The sequence below is a fragment of the Schistocerca piceifrons genome, chromosome 2 (assembly GCF_021461385.2).
Source record: "Schistocerca piceifrons isolate TAMUIC-IGC-003096 chromosome 2, iqSchPice1.1, whole genome shotgun sequence".
NCBI classification, from domain to species: Eukaryota; Metazoa; Arthropoda; class Insecta; order Orthoptera; family Acrididae; genus Schistocerca; species Schistocerca piceifrons.
Window position 1 is genome coordinate 855607679 of NC_060139.1, and position 20758 is coordinate 855628436.

General features: G+C 38.0%; 1 protein-coding gene across 1 annotated transcript in view; it reads left to right on the forward strand.

The window, feature by feature from the left end:
• Positions 1–20758, forward strand: part of LOC124775935 (sphingomyelin phosphodiesterase-like) — a 160436-nt gene that overhangs the window by 99856 nt on the left and 39822 nt on the right. Inside the window, exons 5-7 of the mRNA XM_047250780.1 lie at positions 2894–3118; positions 5498–5670; positions 7173–7367. Of these exons, the coding sequence (XP_047106736.1) occupies positions 2894–3118; positions 5498–5670; positions 7173–7367 (593 nt within the window). The remainder of the gene's footprint in view (positions 1–2893; positions 3119–5497; positions 5671–7172; positions 7368–20758) is intronic.

The following is a 20758-nucleotide window of genomic DNA, read 5'->3' on the forward strand; positions in this document are numbered from 1 at the left end:
CATGAGTGTATACATTACAAGTACAAATTATTTATGTTACATTAATCAATTGTACAGTATTGGAATCATAAACTTAAAACTCAATTTCTATGTTACAAGTATCCAAGAATTCTGTAAGACTGTAGTACGGATTGTCCATTAACCATCTGTCCAGTTTACTTTTAAAATTATTGAAAGGTGTATTGAGTGCAGTATGTGGTAATTTGTTAAATAATTTCAAACAGTTCACTTTGTGAGAGTTGCCTGTTTTTGCCAGCCTATGACTAGGATGTCAATACTCTGTTTGTTTCTGATGTCATGTAAGTGTATGTTCTCTCTGGTGTTAAATTTTGTTCTGTTCTCTTTAGTATATACCAGTGAAGCATAAATATAAAGATTTATCACTGTCATTATTTCCATTTTGATGAATAAGGGGCGGCAGTGTTCCCTTGGACCAACCTTGCACATTATTTGTAGCATCTTTTTCTGCATCAGTAGTACATCACTGGAATGACATAAGTGGCCCATAGTAACAACCCACAAGATATCTGAGACTGAAAAAGTCCAAAGTAAGCTGTTCTGAGATATTTGTTACTCACTAGATCAGACCATTTCCAGATGAGATAGGACACCCTCGATAACTTTTTGCAGACCTGGTTGAAATGGGGTTGCCAATTAACTTTGGAATCAATGAGTATTCCAAGCAGTTTTACAGATTTTAGTTCTACCTCGTTAGCCAGGCCCAACTGTAGATGCTGAGTTTTCTCTGGATTACATAGAATTTTGTTAGCTGAGAACCAGTTTAGGTTAAGGTGAGAGTGTCCTATGATTTCTGAGGCAGCTTTGATAGTCTCGATCGGTCACACAGGATTGGTCAAGTCCCCACCAGAAGTGAAAGTGCGGAACACACATCCTAGCCTATAAAACGCCATGTTTTTTAGAATGAAGGTGCACATGGATGCTGAAGTTGTGATGGTCAAAAACTGGTGAAAGATTTTGCATTTTTTGTCTCTTGCCTCTTTGCAATTAGCACTGGTAGCAACTCTACCTATCATAGGACTTGCACCTTTTGTGCGACTCCTATGTGCTCCATGTATAGTTATTGAAGGACAGGAAATACATACCCATTAAACTTCAGTGAGGTTCCTCCAGCTTTCCTTTCCCTGAAATCCAAGTCCAGTACAGGTGTCCCTACCACAAGACACTTAGCCACATCAATTCTTAGCAGTAACCTTACAGGAGGTAGGTGTGAACCACTTGCAATGCCTACTGGTGATGCATAGATCCCCCCCAGTCACAAGACCACAGCCAAGTAGCTTTGACTTGTCACATGGATAGTAGTACCCAGTATTCCACACTGTAAGTGGGAGTGGAGGAAAGTGAAGTAAGGGTTAAGTAATAAGTAGTTCTTCACTTTGCTTCTTAATTTATATATAAAAAGGTAGAACAACAAGTCTGCTGCACATATAATTAATTTACCTTTGTGGCTGAAATATTTAGGTGTGTGTATGCATGTGTGTGTATGGGGGGGGGGGGGGGGGGGGTTGCTCTACACTGTCTGTAACTCCAAAGTTCTAAACTCATGGGATTGTGTTTATTATTTTGTGATATTTGTGATACATTAAACTCTTCAAAGACAGTGAAGGGACTTTTGCCACCACAAAAATATCACACACCACATGTTCAGCATAAGCTACATGTAATTCTAAACATGAACAGCCATCTGATGGTGATGTACCTGTTGGTTTGAAATCAGTAATGGGATATTTATTTTTGACAAGTAGCATTATCAACACTGGGTGATATTATGGGGACAGTATAACATGGCAGTCACCTGCGACTGTAAACAAACAAGAACTTGAACTGTCCGAGGGGAGAGGAGCAGTGTGGGGGAATAAGCTCCACCTCCCTCTCGAATGGCTGCTGCCCTATGTCCACATTCTGTGCTCCCACGAAAGCAGAACTGACATAACAATCATAGGGATCACTGATTCCTTTTCTTATGGTGAGAGTGTCATTTCAATCCCTTTATGCACCAGGATTAGTCTCTTCACTCACTTCAAAAAGAAAAAAAAAAAGAGCAATTCACATTGCAAAGCAAATTGTAGTACACAAAGCATTTGATAGGACTACAGTGCAATTGCTGGCTGCAGGTGGCAGTCGTAGTTCAGGCCACACTCCTACCAGTATTTTATCCAACCATAGTTCAAAACACTCCCCAATCAAAGTTGCCATGATACAGTGTCTGTATAATAACTGTTTTTAGTTTTTGCAAATTAACTTCATATCTTTACATAGAGATTATCTCACAATGTCAGTTTTTGACAAAATAGAATACGATATGTACAGTTAAAAAAACATTGCAGTCCTTTAATGAAAGATTGATAAAAAAACAGAGTAATCAATCAGATTAGAGTACAGTATTTACATGAGGACATAGCACTACATACAAAATATACAAGGATCTTAATAGCAGACAAGTCCAGAGAACATTGGTTGTCTTTCAAAGTCCTTTGTTGGGGCCTCTCTCTAACTATCTATCTACCTGTTTGTTTCTCTGTCTATCCATCCTTTGTGTGTGTGTGTGTGTGTGTGTGTGTGTGTGTGTGTGTGTGTGTGTGTGTGTGTGTGTAAGATGAAGGCTTTTATTGAAAAGCTAAATAATTTTTTATCTTTTTTGTGTGCCTATTCTATGTACATTGTTCCCCAGTTGGTGAATGGTGATTTATTCTCATACAGATATTTTTTTCTGTCCTAGACTTAGAGTAGTGTTTTATATTTAAATGTGCATGTTTGTCATTTGCATTCATCTTAATTTCTTAAAATCAAGACATAATGTTTTAAATTTACAAACATTGCTTAATTTACTGTGATGTAACTTTTCAGTCCTATCCAAACAATATGCATTTTGCAGGAGGGTGAAGTCTTCACAGTGCTCCATATATCAGATACTCATCATGATCCAATGTATTTACCTGGTGGCACGGCAGTATGTGATGAGCCGGTATGTTGCCGTAGTGATCAGGGTCAGGGAACAGATGCAGCATCTATTGCTGGTTACTGGGGTGACTATAGGGGCTGTGATATTCCCTGGCACAGCCTGGTGTCTGCACTTAAAAATGCTGTCACACAGTATCCTGTGAGTATATTTTGTCTTTTTTTCATAATTTGAGAATGAAAATGTGCAGGGATAGAAACAAAATTCCCATATACTGAATAAAAACAGACAACACCAAGCAATAGGTAACATAAATATTAATAACAACAATGGAAATCTTGAGCAGAATAATACATAAAATAAAGGAAATGTCACCATTCGCCTATAGCTTACTGATACGTGGCACACAGAAACACACAAGAAAACAGGATTCACACTATCTTTCGAGCTCTTGCTCTTCCTCTAGCCGAAAGTGCAGCACACATTCATACACACAGTCATACAGACACCAAAATGCACACACGCATGGCAGTCTTGCTGTGGCCATGGGTGCGCACGTTTGAGTCTCTCTCTCTCTCTCTCTCTGTCTCTCTCTCTCTGTCTCTCTCTCTCTGTGTGTGTGTGTGTGTGTGTGTGTGTGTGTGTGTGTGCGCGCATGTGTGTGCAATTTTGCTAGAGAAAGAACAAGAAAAAGAAGATCTTAAAAGCTAGTGTCAAGCTAGGGTCATATTTCTGTTCACTACACATCACCCTTATTTTACTTATAAAAATTAATGACTATTAAGTTAACTAAGTATCAAAACACCAATACTTCACTGAGGTATATACACAAGTAGAAAAGGAAACGAACTCTACTGTAGCATTTTCTATTCAGTAGTAAATGAAAGCCTTCATTATTGGTATATTTTATGTTAGACACATATTTCTTTTTCTACAGATTATTTGTTGCTGGTTTCTGAATCCACCTGCAATGTATGTGATGTTTCCTGTTAAGTTATGATTACCCCTTACAATATAAATCAAAAGAAGTGATAGATAAAAATATTTGAAATGTGACCAGCTATGAGATCACCTCATGTATTAAGTGCATAGTGATTACAATTGCAAATGAGGTTGAATCAAACTAGGCAGTTTATTCTATTTCATATTGTTGCTATCATGAGATCTCTCACATCAGCCCAGAAATATGTAAGTTCTCAGACAAATTTACATTCCTTTTGAAATGAACACAGACATGCTTCCAATGTTTTATTTGTACAGGAAATGGTGTGAGGATAATATTGCTTACAATGACAGTCATATGCCATTGCGAAAGGCAACAAACGAGCTCTAAGAAAATGAAAGAATACTGATTGGCTTACAAATTGCAATATTGTACTATGCAGCTTCTACCATTTATGAATTACAAGAGCGAACAACCACCAGCAAACTACATAAATAATACTCCTAAATACTATGTGGCAGCAGACATCAATAAGCTTTTGGAACCAGAAATCAATTAAGTCAACTAAATGGAGGTTCCCATTGTAACAAGAAGTACTATTCAGGAATTATATTGGAATGTTAGGTAGGGCATGAAGTGAGGCAAATCTTAAAGAGATTGTATGAGAGTAGAAGCCTCAATGAAATGACAACAAATGACTTCCAAGAACACTAGTCAACACGCTGTTACACCTCTGTTCAGATTGTTTACATTCGGTAACTCAGTCACAGTAAAGTCCAAGAACACTAATAAAATATATGAAGAAAGTTTAAACAATTGAAACTCTAGGTTGTTAAGAAACAAAGTGGTCTACCAGAACAAAAATTAGGCGACTGGGACAGAATCAAGAACAATGAGAAATATAATGGCCAATCAATATCAATACTTTGGAACTAGTGGCTCCTTTATGAGGAACTAATATTATAAGATAGAGTGTATGCAGCTAGTTATTGTGTAAATCTCATTTCACTTTCTTCCACTCCTGGTACACTATAGCATACTGCTGTTGGAAAATTCCTAGAGATCTATGTTTATTTTCAGATGGCAGAAGGTAGCTAGATATATATTAGGATTAGCACCCAGGAATTCCTGCAGAAATCAGTTTTAATTTCATAACATAATGACAACACGTAGTAAAAAACCTCTTTGTAATTTTATGGAAGCCATTTATTTTCAGTGTCATCAGTGGATATTTTTATTAGATAAGTTGTATAGATAATCCAGAAAGGTCAATTAATGTTTGGTTTCTAATTCACAAGAGCATGACTCAGCAGTTTGTCTGTTAATGCCACAGTGAGGGATTATGTTGTCATCCTTCTCTGAATTCATCTTGCAGTTGACGTAATATTTAAATGCCAGTTTTTCTCCCTTTGTTAAACAGTAAAATTCACTCTTCTATCAAAATGACAAACAGTGACAAAGAATACATACTACAATGGTAAGTTGTTAAAAACTACATGTGCTGATAAAACCTACCATTGTCCCACTGTCTTGAAAATAAAAGAACCCTATGTGATAGTAACAACAAGATATCTCATGAAATTAATGTACATATGACAGTTTTTGCAGTGCAAGTTCTAACGGTCTTTATTCCACAGGACATCAATTATGTTTACTTTACTGGTGATGTCATTGACCATGGAGTGTGGCAGACAAGCATAGAAAGGAATAATGAGTCATTCCAGCTTTTTTTCCCAACACTAAAACAGGCATTTGGTGATGCCCCTGTTTTTTCAGCATTGGGCAACCATGAACCACATCCTGTCAACCAGTAAGTCCACCTTCCAGAATATCAGACAGATTGCTAAATTTAGCTTTGTAAAGATATTTTCAAAAGTATAGCCACTTTCTCTAATCCGCTGAGGCAAGAAAAAAAAAAACTTTCATTGTAACTAAATTTTATAGGATATTCAATAGAAACTTAAAAGCTATATCATTCTAAATTTTAAAAAATTGGAAGCAGATTAATATCCTATGAGAGCACTCTGAATGTTTGGGAGACAACATAAGGATATTCATATTTGTCATTTTATCAGCAGAGAGCAGCAGTGAGCACATCACTTATAACAATTAAGTTTATTGCTGTCAAATGCTCTTGTTAATTCTTTAATGGCTGAGGTGGTTTCAACTGATAAGTCATTTTCAGTAGCTTGTAGATACCTCTTGGCTGACGGCAGTGTCAGAACATATGAGCTTCCTGCTTGGAGCTTGCTTTTAATCCCTTGAACAGGTATTTACCACATTGACAGAGAGCAGCAACATGCACATTACCTTTAACAATAAGATTTCAACTACAAGTCTTACAAAAGTGGTGACTCCTCTCATGTTTTGATGCAGCCACCGACCAAAATATATCTATGAGCTAATGAAAGTAACTTATCATGCAAACCTAGTTTATCCATTAAATATTTTACATGAGCATTGAACTGCAATAAACTTTATTGCTAACATGTGGATGTAGTACTACGTGATAGATTATCACAGAATGACCATACTGCAGATATTGTATTGCAATGTATATGCATACATTTTACACCTCTTGCAAGCTGACAACATCCTCTCCTGCAAGTTAAGTTACTTTATGTGTATCCTGTGTTCCGAATTCCTATTACCCAAGTGGCTGTTCCCATATTTTTCCATTTCTACAGGTTTGATACTATATATGAACGCCTAACAGTGATTATGTAAACAACAGTCAAAATGCTATGTTGTTAGCACTTCTGGTCAATAGCCCATCATCAGCCACTATTTAAAGCAGCAGCAACCAAATAGTATCAGTCACAAGCTGAGCAGAGGTGTTACATTTGGTATTGCCTTGAAGCATCTGTTGCTGTCACCTTAAATCTGTCTGACAATTGTCTGCCAACCAAAAGTGCTAATACCATTAATGTTATATTTCTTTAGGCTTTTGTGACAGTCTAGTTGTAGAAATGGTTCTCAGGCAAGACAGCAGATGTCATTGTAAAATCCTCACAATATTTCATCAGCACAACTGACAGACATCTTCAGGTTTGTGACACCTGAACATGTTGGTCAATTCTGCCAGAGGAGTATTGTGAGTATTTCACAGCAAAATCCAACATTTCAGCTGAAAATGTTTATACAACATTAACATTAAATAAATGTGATCAAGACTGTCTTTCTTACAATCAAGAAATTGTGTTATGTCTGAACAGACATTATGTCTGAATTATTGATTAATAATGAGTAAATTCCTATACCTGATTATATGTAATTTGCACATATTCTTTTTGTTCATAATTTTTAAAACAGATATGCACCTGATGATGTAACAGATGATACTGTATCCTCCAAATGGCTTTATGAAACAATGGCAGATCTGTGGCAGACATGGCTACCAGCTGATATAGTACCAACTGTTATGAAGGGGGGATATTATACAACCCTTCTGAGACCAGGTCTTCGGATCATATCTCTCAACAACAATGTGTGCTTTAAGTACAACTGGTGAGCCAATTTAATTTTACATTATTACTGTCAACATATTTTTTCTTCAGTAAAACTCTTCATATGGTCCTGGTGCCTACCCATTGTCAACTGTACCATGGAAAGTCATGATGGAATGTAACAATATTATGAAAACGATAGCTGCTACTCACCATGTAGCAGAGATGCTGAGTCACAGATAGGCCCAACAGAAATACTGTCAGAAAATGAGCTTTTGGTCAACAAGGCCTTCATCAGAATAGAGCATACACAGCCACACACTCATGCAGATACAACTCTCACAAACACGACCACAGCCTCTGGCTACTGAGACCACACTGCAAGCAGCTTTGCATGATAGGAGACACAACTGGGTGGTGGGGGTAAGGAGGAGACTTGGGCAGGGAGGGGGAGAGATGGCAGGGTAGGAGTGGGGGATGGTAAAGTGCTGCTTGTGGGAGCATACAGGGACACAGTGGAGAGAGGGTAGGGCTTCTAGGTGCAGTTGGGTGGCTAGACGGTGGTGGGGGGGGGGGGGGGGGGGGTAGTGAGAAAGGAGAGTGGTAAAAAGATTGTGGGTGCATTGGTGGAATAGAGGGCTGTGTAGTGCTGGAATGGGAACAGGGAAGGTGCTAGAGGGTAAGGACAAAGACTAACAAAGGTGAGGCCAGGAGGATAATGGAAACAGGATATATTGCAGGAAGAGTTCCCACGTGCGCAGTTAAGAAAAGGTGGTGTTGGTGTGAATTCTGAATTGAGTAGGTGGGAACTCTCCCTACAATATATCCTACATTCTCTTAATCCTCCTGGCCTCAACTTTCATTGGGCTTTGTCCTTACCCTCTATCCCCTTCCCTGTTCCCATTGTAGTACTACACAGTCCTCTATTCCAACAACGCAGCCACACTCTTTTATCTCTCTCCTTTTCCACTGACCCCCCTCCACCTTTACCCCTGTCTAAACTCCCAACTGCACCTAGCTGCCCTACCCTCTTTTCACCTTTTCCTATATGCTCCCACAATCAGCACTTTACCATCTCCCACCCCATCCTACTATCCCTCGCCTGCTTCACCCCAGCCTCCACTTTACCCCCATCACCCAGCTGCATCTCCCATCACATGCAGCTGCTTGCAATGCAACCTCAGAAACTAGAGACTGCAGTCATGTGTGTGTGAATTGCATTTGGACAAGTTTATGTTCTGACATTCTTTTTGGTGTGCCCATCTGCTACTCAGCATCTCCAGTATACGGTGAGCAGCAACTATCCTTTTCATAAACTGTTACAATATCAATTGTTTTAATTTGTGAGAAATTTCTTAAGTGAAGGTTAGTAATCTGTTGTAGTTACCTATTACTTTATAAAATGCCTAACTATTAAATCATCATGTTAACTATTAGCTGTTTAGAAATCTGCTGAGAAAAATTACCAGTAATACAAAAATAAAATACACATGAATATAAAATTGATGTAAAATTTTAAAAGTAAATTAACTTTAAACACACACTGTTAAAAGTTTCGATTTTGCAGTTCATTACAATTGCCTCAGTTTTACACATATCTCCACCAAACGGCAACTGTTTCTTATCTGAGTCAATGTTACAGTTCATGACTGTTTCTTTCTTGTAATGAATCAGTATGGAAACGTCCTTCATATAATATTCTGTCTGTTGATAAATTGGCAAAGGATAAATTGTGCTTTCACCACAAGCACTGCCAAAATCATTAGCATCATTTGTACAATTTTAGTTACTTTAGAGGAGTCTACTCTTTTAGAAGCCAAGACAAAAGGTGAAGAAAATGCAGGTATAAATGCAAGATCCAATTTTCACTGCATTTCCTTCTGGGTTTGTTAAAATTGCACATTATCTTCAATGCAGAACACTAAAATATTCTTTACGGAGGTGATTCATATAGGTCAATGGGTCAGGCGTGCCCTACACATCAGAGACTGCTATCCCCAGGTAGCTGACTCTGTGTGGTGTGCGCTCAAGGAGACCCATAAGTGTAAGGTCCAAAAGAATGCCACCCCCCCCCCCCTCCAGGTGAGAGTGTTAAAATACTAGTAGCAGTGAAGCTCATATAATACAAGGTAGAGAAAGTTTGTTGAAACCTGCAGTAGGATTTTTGGGGAAAATTTTAAGCATTTATCGAAAGGATAGCTAACGGGTAATGGAGGTGGTGTATTTGTTGCAGTGGACAAGAAACTCAAATCCATCCAAATAGAAATTGAAGCTTCTTACAAGATTGTTGGGGCAAGACTCAGTATTGGGGGTGGGCATAAAATGTTAATTGATCCTTTTATCCCCCATCCAACTCACCTCCTGATATAACCAAAAACTTAAGGAAAATCTCAGTTTGCTTATACATAAGTTCTCCAACCACACTGTAACCATTTGTGGAGACTTTAATCATCCAACAATCAACTAGGAAAATCACAGTTTTCTTAGTGGTGGGCATGACAAGATATCCTATGTAACACTACTAATTGTCTTCTCTGAAAACTACCTAGAACAGATGGCTTAAGTCCCGACTCATGATGGAAATATATTAGATATAATGGCAACAAACAGACCTGATTTATTTAGGATGTCCACATAGTGACAATAAGGTGTTTGTGGCAACAATGCTTATCAAAGCACACAGGACAACTAAAAGAAGAAGAATGATATATATCTTCAGTAAACTAAATAAAAAAGCAGTAATGTCACATCTCAATGAGGAACTTGAAATATTTTGCACAGAACAGGACCATGTAGAGGAACTGTGGCTCAAGTTCAAAGAATAGTTGACCATGCAATGGATAAATATGTACCCAGTAGAACTATTCATAATGGGAGGAACCCTCCATGATATACAGTCACTGTAAAGAAACTTCTAAGGAAACAGAGGCTACGGCATAATAGATATAAAACCAAGTATAGGGCTAGACATAGAGAGATTTTGAATGAAATGTGTTTAGCTGTCAAGAGAGCAACACATGATGCCTTCAGTGACTACCACAGCAGAATATTGTCAAATGATCTTTCACAAAACCCAAAGAAATTCTGGTTTTATCTAAAGGCAGATAGTGGTACCGAACTTAGTGTCCAGTTAGTTGCAAATGAGACATGAACTGAAACTGAGAGTGGCAAAGCAAAAGCTGAAATGCTGCCTTTTTTAGCTTTTCCTTTACAAATGAAAACCCAGGAGAACAGTCCCAGTTTAATCCTTGTACCACTGGAGACATGAGTGAAATAAGTGTTAGTATCAATGGGGTTGAGAATCAGCTGAAAACATTAAAACTGAACAATGCTCCAGGGCCCAAAGGAATCCCTATCAGATTCGATACTGACTTGTAGTTGAGTCAGCCCCCTTTCTAAATATAATCTATTACAGATCCTTTGAGATGAAAACTGTGTGCAGTAGTCGGATGAAAGCACAGGTCACACCCATTTACAAGAAGGCTAGTAAAAGTAATCCATATAGCTGCCATCTAACATATTTGACATCAAATTAGTGTGGGATCTTAGAACATATTCTGAGCTCCAGCAATGAGACATCTCAAACAGAATGATCTCCTCCATGCCAACCAGTTCATATTCCAAAAACATCTACCATGCGAAACCCAACTCGTTCTTTTCTTGCAACATACTGAAAGCTTTGGATCAAGGTAGTCAGGTGGATGTAGTATTTCTTGATTTCCAAAAAGCATTTGACTTAATACCACACCTATCCTTATTGTCAAAAGTACAGTCACATGGGACATCACCTGAAATGTGCAACTGGATTGAGGATTGTTTGATAGGAAGGATGCAGCATTATCTTGGATGAAGAGTCGTCATCAGATGTAGAAGTAACTTCAGGTGTTCCCCAGGGAAGTGTGTTTAGACACTTGCTATTTGTGTTGTACAAAGAGTGTTCAAGAAGTTTTGCACAGTCATCTCTAATTTTTTTTTTATTTTTTGCAGGAGGACAGTAAAATTTTTTGTGATCATACTTGGAGCTTACTCAATGTAGCCTCCATCAGCTGTGATGCATCTGGCCTGATGTTATTTCCATGATCTAAATGCACTCTGGTAAAATTCTGGGGATTGATTTTTGCACCATCAATTGATACAGGAAATAAGGTCTTTCTCATTATCAAATGTTTTACCACACAGGTGGGCCTTCAGATGGCCAAAAAGGTAAAAATCAGATGGAGCCAAGTCGGGACTGTATGGAGGATGAGCAACAATCTTCCAACCCATTTTCCTGATTTTCTCTATGTCATAAGGACTGTATGGGATTTGGCGTTGTCATGGTATAGTCAGGGGTGATTCTAGAAGTTGGTCAAGGGGGGGGGGGCTGATGGTGGGGGAGGGAATGAAATATTGCTTAACAAAAGGAGAGTCGGGGTCCTCTACTGACAAATTGGTAAAATTTGGTGTTGCTTAAAGTAGTTTTTGGTAACTGTTTTGGAGTTCAGGGTAAAAACATGTCTACAGAATGTGTGCGCCAGGGAAAATAATATGATTTGACCCAGATGTCCAGTGATTACAAAGTTTTTGTCTGGGCTCAGCAATTTAAGTGTTGGTAGGCATACCCAGCATATTTACCTTTCTTGATTATTGTAAGTGTTACAAGTACATCAATATACATCCAGTGTATACTAATAAATAATAAGACACCCATTTTATGTCAAATAATATTTATTGGTTTAGATACTAAGCAATTTGCTGCCCTTATTCTTTTGTTAAAATGCGTTTGACATACATTGCAACCTATATTGTTACATAATTATAAAAAATGACTGAATCTGTTGAAGTAATATATTCACTGATTTCTGAAGTCATTTTATCCAGTGTAATATGATACTCTATTGGGGGGGGGGGGGGGGGGGGGTTATAGCCCCCATAGCCAACCCCCCCCCCTCCCCTTGCTGCCACCACTGGGTGTAGTCTGATGAGCTGACCCTGAAGCTGTGGTATGTGGGTCTACATGGCATGTCGCAGCTTGTCCAATGACAAACAGTAATGGTCCAAGTTAATTGTGGAGCCAGTTTCCAAAAAGTCAATGAAAATGACACCACACTGATCCCAGAAGAAGGAGGCCATTGCCTTTCAGCCTGCTGTTTGTGAAAGTCTTGGTTTCTTCTTACGAAAGGAACCCAGATGATACCACTCCATGGATTGGGTCTTGCTCTCAGGTTCGGACAAAAAACAACCATGTTTCAGCCTGGGTAATGACACCACAAAACACTGTTTCCCCTCTTAAGTAGAGGTCTTCATGAGACCCTCGCACACATTCTTCCTCACCATTTTCATTTTGCTTGTCAGTAATCTTGGCACCCAATGTACACAGATTTTTCTGTACCGTAGTGAGTGTACCAGTGATACCACACTACCCAATGACAAATGAATCATTTCAGCAAGCTGTCATGTCATCACACATCTGTCATTTTGGATGATTTGATCAATGGTCGCCTTATTCACATCACTCACTGCCGTCGATGGCCTATCACATTGTGGATTTCCAGTAGACAGAAAGCACCTTCTTTAAACATTTGCATCTGCTGTGATCCATTATGTTCCCCCCATAAACAGGGAGCAACTTCTTGTGAATCGATGTGAGAGAGTCATCGCTGATCTTGAAGAGGAACTCCATCAACGACTATTGCCACAACCTGACATCTCCTTCACAATCCATTATGGCTCACCTGTAAATCAAAGAAAATACTTTAACTTATAGCTAAATGTTCCAAGTATGTTCACAAAAAAATTTTATTTACTAATGCAAAAAATAAAAAAATTAGAGATGACTGTGCAAAACTTTTTGAATGCCCTAGGCATATTAATGACCTTGTGGACAGTATTAATAGTACTCTCAGATTTTTTGCAGATGACGCAATTATCTGTAGTGAAGTACTGTCTGAAAGAAGCTGCATATATATTTAGTTCGATCTTGATAAGATCTTAAAGTTGTGAAAAGATTGGCAACTTGCTTGAAATGATCAGAAATGTAAAATTGTGCACTTCACAAAACGAAAAAAATGTAGTATCCTATGACTATAATATCAATGAATCAAATACATGGGCATAACACTTTGTACGGATATGAAATGAAATGTTCACACAGGCTGAGTCAGGGGTAAGGCAAGTAGTAGACTTCAGTTTATTGACTAAATACTGGGAAAATGCAATCAGTCTACAACGGAGATTGCTTACAAATAATTTGTGTGGCCCATTCTGGAATAATGCTCAAAGAATCAAATTGAGGAGCATATCTCCTAGGTCATGGATAAAAATTGAGCTGTAAGTTTAAGTAAATGCAATCAACAATACAACATAAGAATTAGCTTAATTTTTCAAGGAATTAAAGGAACTCCTTGACAGAATAAAAGGAGTGACCCAGGAGGAAGCTCTTCAGTTTCAATTTGAAAGTGTGTGGATTACTGCTAAGATTTTTGAATTCTTGTGGTAGCTTATAAAAAATGGATTCAGCAGTATACTGCACACCTTTCTGCACAAGAGTTAAGGAAGTCCAATCCAAATGCAGGTTTGATTTCTGCCAAGGATTAACTGAGTGAAAGCTGCTTATTCTTGGGAATAAGCTGACAAGTGAACAGGGTTGTCAAGAGATTCATGAACTTACACCACTTATTGCCTGAACTGCCCATTTCTGAGGCAAAAACATCCTTTTAGAATGGGAAGAGCTACCCCAAAATATAATACCATATGATATAAGTGAATGAAAATGAGCAAAGTAGACTATTTTTGTGTTGAATGATCACTTACTTCAGATACCATTCAAATACTAAAAATGGCAGCATTAAGTTTTTGAACAAGATCCAGAATGTGGGCTTTTCATGACTGTTTATTATCTATCTGAACACCTAGAAATTTGAACTGTTCAGTTTCACTAATCATATGCCCATTCTATGAAATTAAAATGTTGGGCTTTATTGAATTGTGTGTTAGAAACTGTAAAAACTGAGTCTTATTGTGATTTAGCATTAGTTTATTATCTACAAGCCATGAACTGATGTCATGAACTGTACTATTTGAATCCAAGCCAATGTTGCACACAACATCCTTTACTACCAAGCTAGTGTCATCAGGAAACAGAAATATTTTAGTTACCTGTGATACTAGACAGCATATCATTTATATACATAAGGAACAGGAGTGGCCCCAACACAGATCCCTGGGGAACCCCCCAATTGACCGTACCCCACTCAGACCCCGCATCACAGCCATTCTTATCACTGTGAATAATGACCTTTTGGTGTTTGTTGCTAAAGTAAGAGGTAAACCAATTGTGAGCTACTCCCTGTATTCTGTAGTGGTCCAACTTCTCGAGCAATATTTTGTGATCAACACAATCAAACGCCTTAGTTAAATCAAAAAGTACGCCTAGCATTTGAAACCTTTTGTTTAACCCATCCAGTATCTCATAGTGAAAAGAGAATATAGCATTTTCTGTTGTTAAATGACTTCTAAAGCCAAACTGTACATTTTACAGCAAATTGTGCAATATAAAATGATCAGTTATATTGAACATATACAGAGGATAGCAGCACAAATTGCCAGAGGTTTGATTGACACATGGACAGTGTCACAGAGATGCTGAAGAAACTGTACTCACACACACTTGAAGATAGAGGTGAACTAACTTGTGAAAGACTACTTAGAAAATTTCTAGAAGAAGCATGAAATTATGATTCTATGAACACACCATAACCACCTGCTTATTGCTCATATAGAGATCTTGATGACAAGATTAGATTAATTGTAGTACACACAGAGGCCTTTAAACAGTCACTCTTCCCACACTTAGTGCATGAAAGGAACAGGAAGAAACCCTAACAACTGGTAAGGTGGAACATAACCTAGGAACATAACCTGTGGCATGCACTTCACAGTTTTTTGCATAGAGAGAGAGAGAGAGAGAGAGAGAGAGAGAGAGAGAGAGAGAGAGAGAGAGAGAAAGAAAGAGGTGTGTGTGTGTGTGTGTGTGTGTGTGTGTGTGTGTGTAGGGGGCAGGGGGTTGGTTTGAAATGTAAAAATACAAAAATCAGACTCATTAAAATTAAAAATATCTTCTTATATGGAGCTCTCTCAGAAGTTTGTTCAGTATCAACTGCATCAGAGAGACATCAAGATGTATTTGATTATGGTTCATCATCCAGGTAATATCCCTGAATAAGTCCCTGCAAATGAGATTCAATTTTTGTTACATTACCAATGTAAAGGAACCACATCAAGAAAAGAAGGGAGAGACAGAGTTGTAAACATTTCATGCACATACAAACAAACTATTATATGAGAATATTCATTTGAGATCCAAAACAAAGATCAGGATTAATTTAAGGAAAACATGTGGAAGGGTGGCCCAACTTGATACATTCTTTTACCATTCCCAAACAAATATTTTTATTTAATAACAATTCTATCACAAGCCAGCTAACAGTTACCAAGTTTCTTGCCAAATTCATACAAATAGTTAAGGTTTTTAAATTAATATCATAATGTGTAAGGACATTTGCATTATAGATAAAATTATAAATGCTACAGTACTCGAAGAACATGTCAGGTATACAATACAATGGTGGTCTGATAACAAACATTTAATTGATTAAATAAACCTGTGGTGGCACTCTGTCTGTGTGACTGGCATTACAACTGTGGGCTAATCCCACAACAGGACTTGAATATAAGTTCAACAAACATTAAATGAAAAATATGAAAATGCATACATCTCCACTGCAACATTAAGCTCCAGACCTACTCCAAGACAAGAAACTAGACACAAGTACACATAATATTGGTATCCAAAGTCCATTAGCCATCCCACCATTAGGAGGTACACATCCACTTTAAATTTTCCATTTTCCTGACAATACTAGTGAGCATAAGGCAACTGATGACACTTAGATGTTATAAGACAATATTATTCCGGTCCCATACAGACTAGACACAACCAAGCTGGCCAAATGCTACCCACATGTAAAAAATGAGACAAGCAGTAATATTTCACTGATTGGCCAAAAGTCTGTTACACATAAATCAAGTTAACTATTAAAATATACTACTGTGTCCTTAAAACACTATTTAAATGATAATGACAAACAAACCATTATTTTTTTATAAAGAAATCAAGAAATTTGGCACTCAGTGTGCACAAAGGCCTTCATCACATACCCACAAGGACCTTACAACAATAGAAACACCAAGTCAATTACTTCCCCAAAATCACCAGAGCCAAGTCCTAATCTGGCAACACCCCCACTGCAGCATGATACCAAAAGAATGCCAATAAATTACTAAACTTGAGGGTGAAACGGAAGATCCACAGAAGCTTATGTGACCTGCCAACATCTAGGCCTATTGTGATGATGGAAAAGCCACCAAAAATAAGGAAAATGTGTCCCTGCCCTGGATCAACAGAACAGCAATTAATAACCACTGCTGATACAAGGCTGTCAACATACACCAAACAACAAACAGCAAATGAGTTTGATAGAAATTAACTTATGGAAATTAACTTACACAGCAATACTTAAATGGGCAATTAAAGATTATTTTCAAGGAAACCAACTATTAAAACTTCAGTATAGGAGCAACCCACTCATAAACATTGCAGTTTAATCTCCCTAGCTATAACAAGAAACATTGTGCAAAGTAATTTCAAAGAATAATTACATAATAATTCAAACAAGCTTAAATAAGTCAAGGTATAGGGGCTAATAGAGGCTGTAATTTGGATAAGCACCAAATAGCAGATGACTGGTTAAAATGTGCACGTATAACCCGAAGAGCTCCTCAACATCGAGTAATCTACCCCTCGCTCACATCATTTGTTGACTGTCACTGACTTCAAAGTAAACTCCTTTAATAAGCTTCAAGAGCAGTTAGATTTACTATAAAATTTTGTAGTTACCTTCCTTTTTCATAGATGGCTCCAGTTCTTCACATCTAGGGGCTGATCCTTGAATCTGAAATTTTTTTGACTTTATAGGTTCTCATGGTTCAAATTGATATAGTAACTACTGACGAATTGGGTGTTTTTATGTTGATTTTTACTCTTTCATATTTTTCTATATCATACTGTCTTAACAATTTCCACTTCAAAATCGAAATTACATTGTTGTTGCCAAACAAAAAAACATGTCCAATCACATCCGAGGCATGCCCACTACTACTCCATTCTGTGGGACTAACAATATCCCAAAGAGTTTACGAACTTTCTTGACAAATGACTTTCTGTTAATCTACAACATTATTTTATTAATGAATCCAGAAGTAAACATAATAAATATCATCTGATTGTGCAATTAGTAATAGGAATTTTAAGTGTGCCAGATATTTCGTAACGTTTCTAAATGAAGAGAGTACATACTGATTGTAACAACAAAAATAATTTCTTTTTATTGATTATAGCCTGAAATATACCACATCATATACAAAATCATATGAAATTCTTTTAGTTAAACAGCTGAGAAAATATTAAACTGATTAAAAGGGAGAAAGTGTTTTTGGTATCAATAACTTCTGTTGAAGAAAAGTAATGCTAGAGGAGGATGTCCCTTTACAGTGTGCAAATATGAGCTTACACACACACACACACACACACACACACACACACACACACATACACACACTTGACCCACATGTGCATAGCTTTAGGCAGAGTGCAAAAAATTTCAGTTACAGGCCAAAACCAATAACTCATCCCAGGAAGGACCATAAGGTCTACAACAAACAGAAATCACAATCAGTAGTATCAAATACTCTGTGATAATGAACACTGATTTTTAGTACAGGATTAACATTGCAAAATGCTAACTTAGAACTTGACACACACAGCCCCAAATGGGGTCACTGAAAGGCAAAAGGAACCATATTAATGGCCAGCACAAATCAGGGCAGAATTAGCTATCTGTTGGCACAGTACTCACTGAACAGTCTTCATACATAATTTCAAATAAATGCCAATGAGCCAAATAGCTTAAGGGCTCCAAGTAGATACCAGATAGTACCGCCCTCCTGCTCGTAGCTGCTAACAAGTTGTTCAGTACATCTCGACATCTTTACAATACCACAATTGACTGATGCACTTCATAACCAGGTTGCATGTGATGAGAGTTGCTACTTGCCAGCTAAACTCACCAGTAGCAACAGTCAATGCTGCAGGAAAACAGGGTCCCTCATAGGCCAACAGTGAATGGTCTCAACTCACTGCAGTCATCAGGATGCTGAGTACTCAGGCACACCCATTCAGCTTCATGTCCCACACACCACTCACTGTTTGACAAACTGTGGCCAAGAAACAAGTGCACCACCCTGTTGCTGAACACACTGGTGAACATTGTATCCTTCATTTCAATGACTGCTTCAATAGCCTATGCCATATGGATCCTTCCCACCAACACTAGCTTTTCTGAATTGTGCAGGTGGGAACTTTCCTTACAATACATCCTACATTCCCATAACCCTCCTGACCTCAACCTTCATTAGTCGCTGTCCTACCCATCCATCCCATTCCCTGCTCCCATTCCAGAACTACACAGCCGTCATTCCACCACCACACCCAGTCATTTCTTTTATTTTATTATTTTTTTATTTATTTCTCTCTATTTCTCTCCTTTTCTGCTACTCCCCCCCCCCCCTCCCTCCTCCCTCTCCACCACTCCCCAGACCGCTGCCTGACCTGCAGCACTTCACTGTCCACCATCCCCACCATACTATTCCTCCCCTCCCCACCCCAGGGGCTCATTTCACCCACCCAGTCGTGTCTCCCATCAGGCATTGGTGCTGCTGCTCGCAGTGTGGTTTCGGTAGCCTGAGCCTGCAGTCATGTGTCTGAGTTGCGTTTGCATGATTGTGTGTGTGTGTACGTATGTGTGTCTATTGTTGACAAAGGCCATTGGCTGAAAGCTTTAAGTATGAAAATCTTTTTGTAGTGCCTATTTGCGACTCAGCTTTTCCGCTAATTTATTCCCAGTCAGCCACTGTCTGGCATCATCACTGTTTACATTACCTCAAGCATCACTTACCATTGACTATATAAATGTGTCATTTATGGGAGCTGATCAACAATTGTATACCGTTCTTTTTAACTCCATATGCACAGTCATAGTGCTAGCTCGACTGCTGGCAGCACTTTGTAACTTATGCATTATCCCTTCACTGCTTTCATGTAATTTTTTACCACTGCATTCCACAATGCCCGGCGTTCACTGTCAGTCAGCACATGTGGTCTGCCTGGTCTTGATTTAGCTGTAGTTGTTCCTTTACATTTGCAGTTTGCAATCACATCACCAAGAGTTGACTTGGGCAGCTTTATAAAGGACGAAATGTCCCTGATGGATTTATCTTCAGATGCCACCCAGTGACTAGTTCACATTCAAAGTCACTGAGGTCTCCTGATTGACCCAACCTATTGTAACTGTGTTTATACTGACAACACAATACTTTTATGCTGGTGGATGCACCTCTTGTGACATCTAGTAGTCAGATGAGCATCACATAGGAGTGTCCTGATGCTTTTGATCAGATAGTGTATGTGTCAAATCAATTACTTAATATGCTTAACCAATGTAGTGGCTCAAAACAGCTATTCAAAAAATAATGTTATTCTCAAATCATTAATGGAAATGTTAGATGATAGTGCCAGTGAGGCAAGCAATATATTACCTTTATGCTACACTCTAAGGAAAGAGGAGTTAACTTCTGGGCAGCTCGCAATTTAAATATCTGCAAGAACAGAAAAAAAGTCCATATGACATATAATTTACCCAATAACCTAGCATCAGATCTAAAAAATATTTATTTCAGTCAATATGTCTCATATAGATTTGCTATTTTGGTATAAAAAATAGCAAAATTACATTTTGAAGTTCTAATGACGACTGTATTCTTTCCCAATGCAATTCAATTGATTTTCAGTAGCCTAAGCAGATCTGATATTTGGAACCAAAAACTTTTATCATGAACAATTTTCCTGTCCCATCAATATCAATATAGTCTTTGTGGACTGCAAAATGAAACTCTACAAATTACACCTAATACAAATGCACTCATACTATACAAGTATTCAGAATTCCTTGGTATGGAGGACATAGCTTTTTATTTTGATGGAGAGCCATTAAGTGATGTAGAAGTAACTTCAGGCATGTCTCAGTGTATCTTGTTGGCACCCTTACACCTCATGTTATATAGTAATGATCTGACAGAAAGTATTAATAGTAACCTCAGATTTTTCACAGATAATGAAGCACTATATGAAAAAAGATGCACAAATATTCAGTCGGATGTTAATAAGATTTCCAGGTGGTGCAAACATTGGCAGCTTGCTTTGAATGTTCACATGTCACAAATTGCAAAAACATAGTAGCTTATGAGACACAACTGGAATCAGTCAACTCATACAAGTAGTTGGATGTAGCAGTTTGT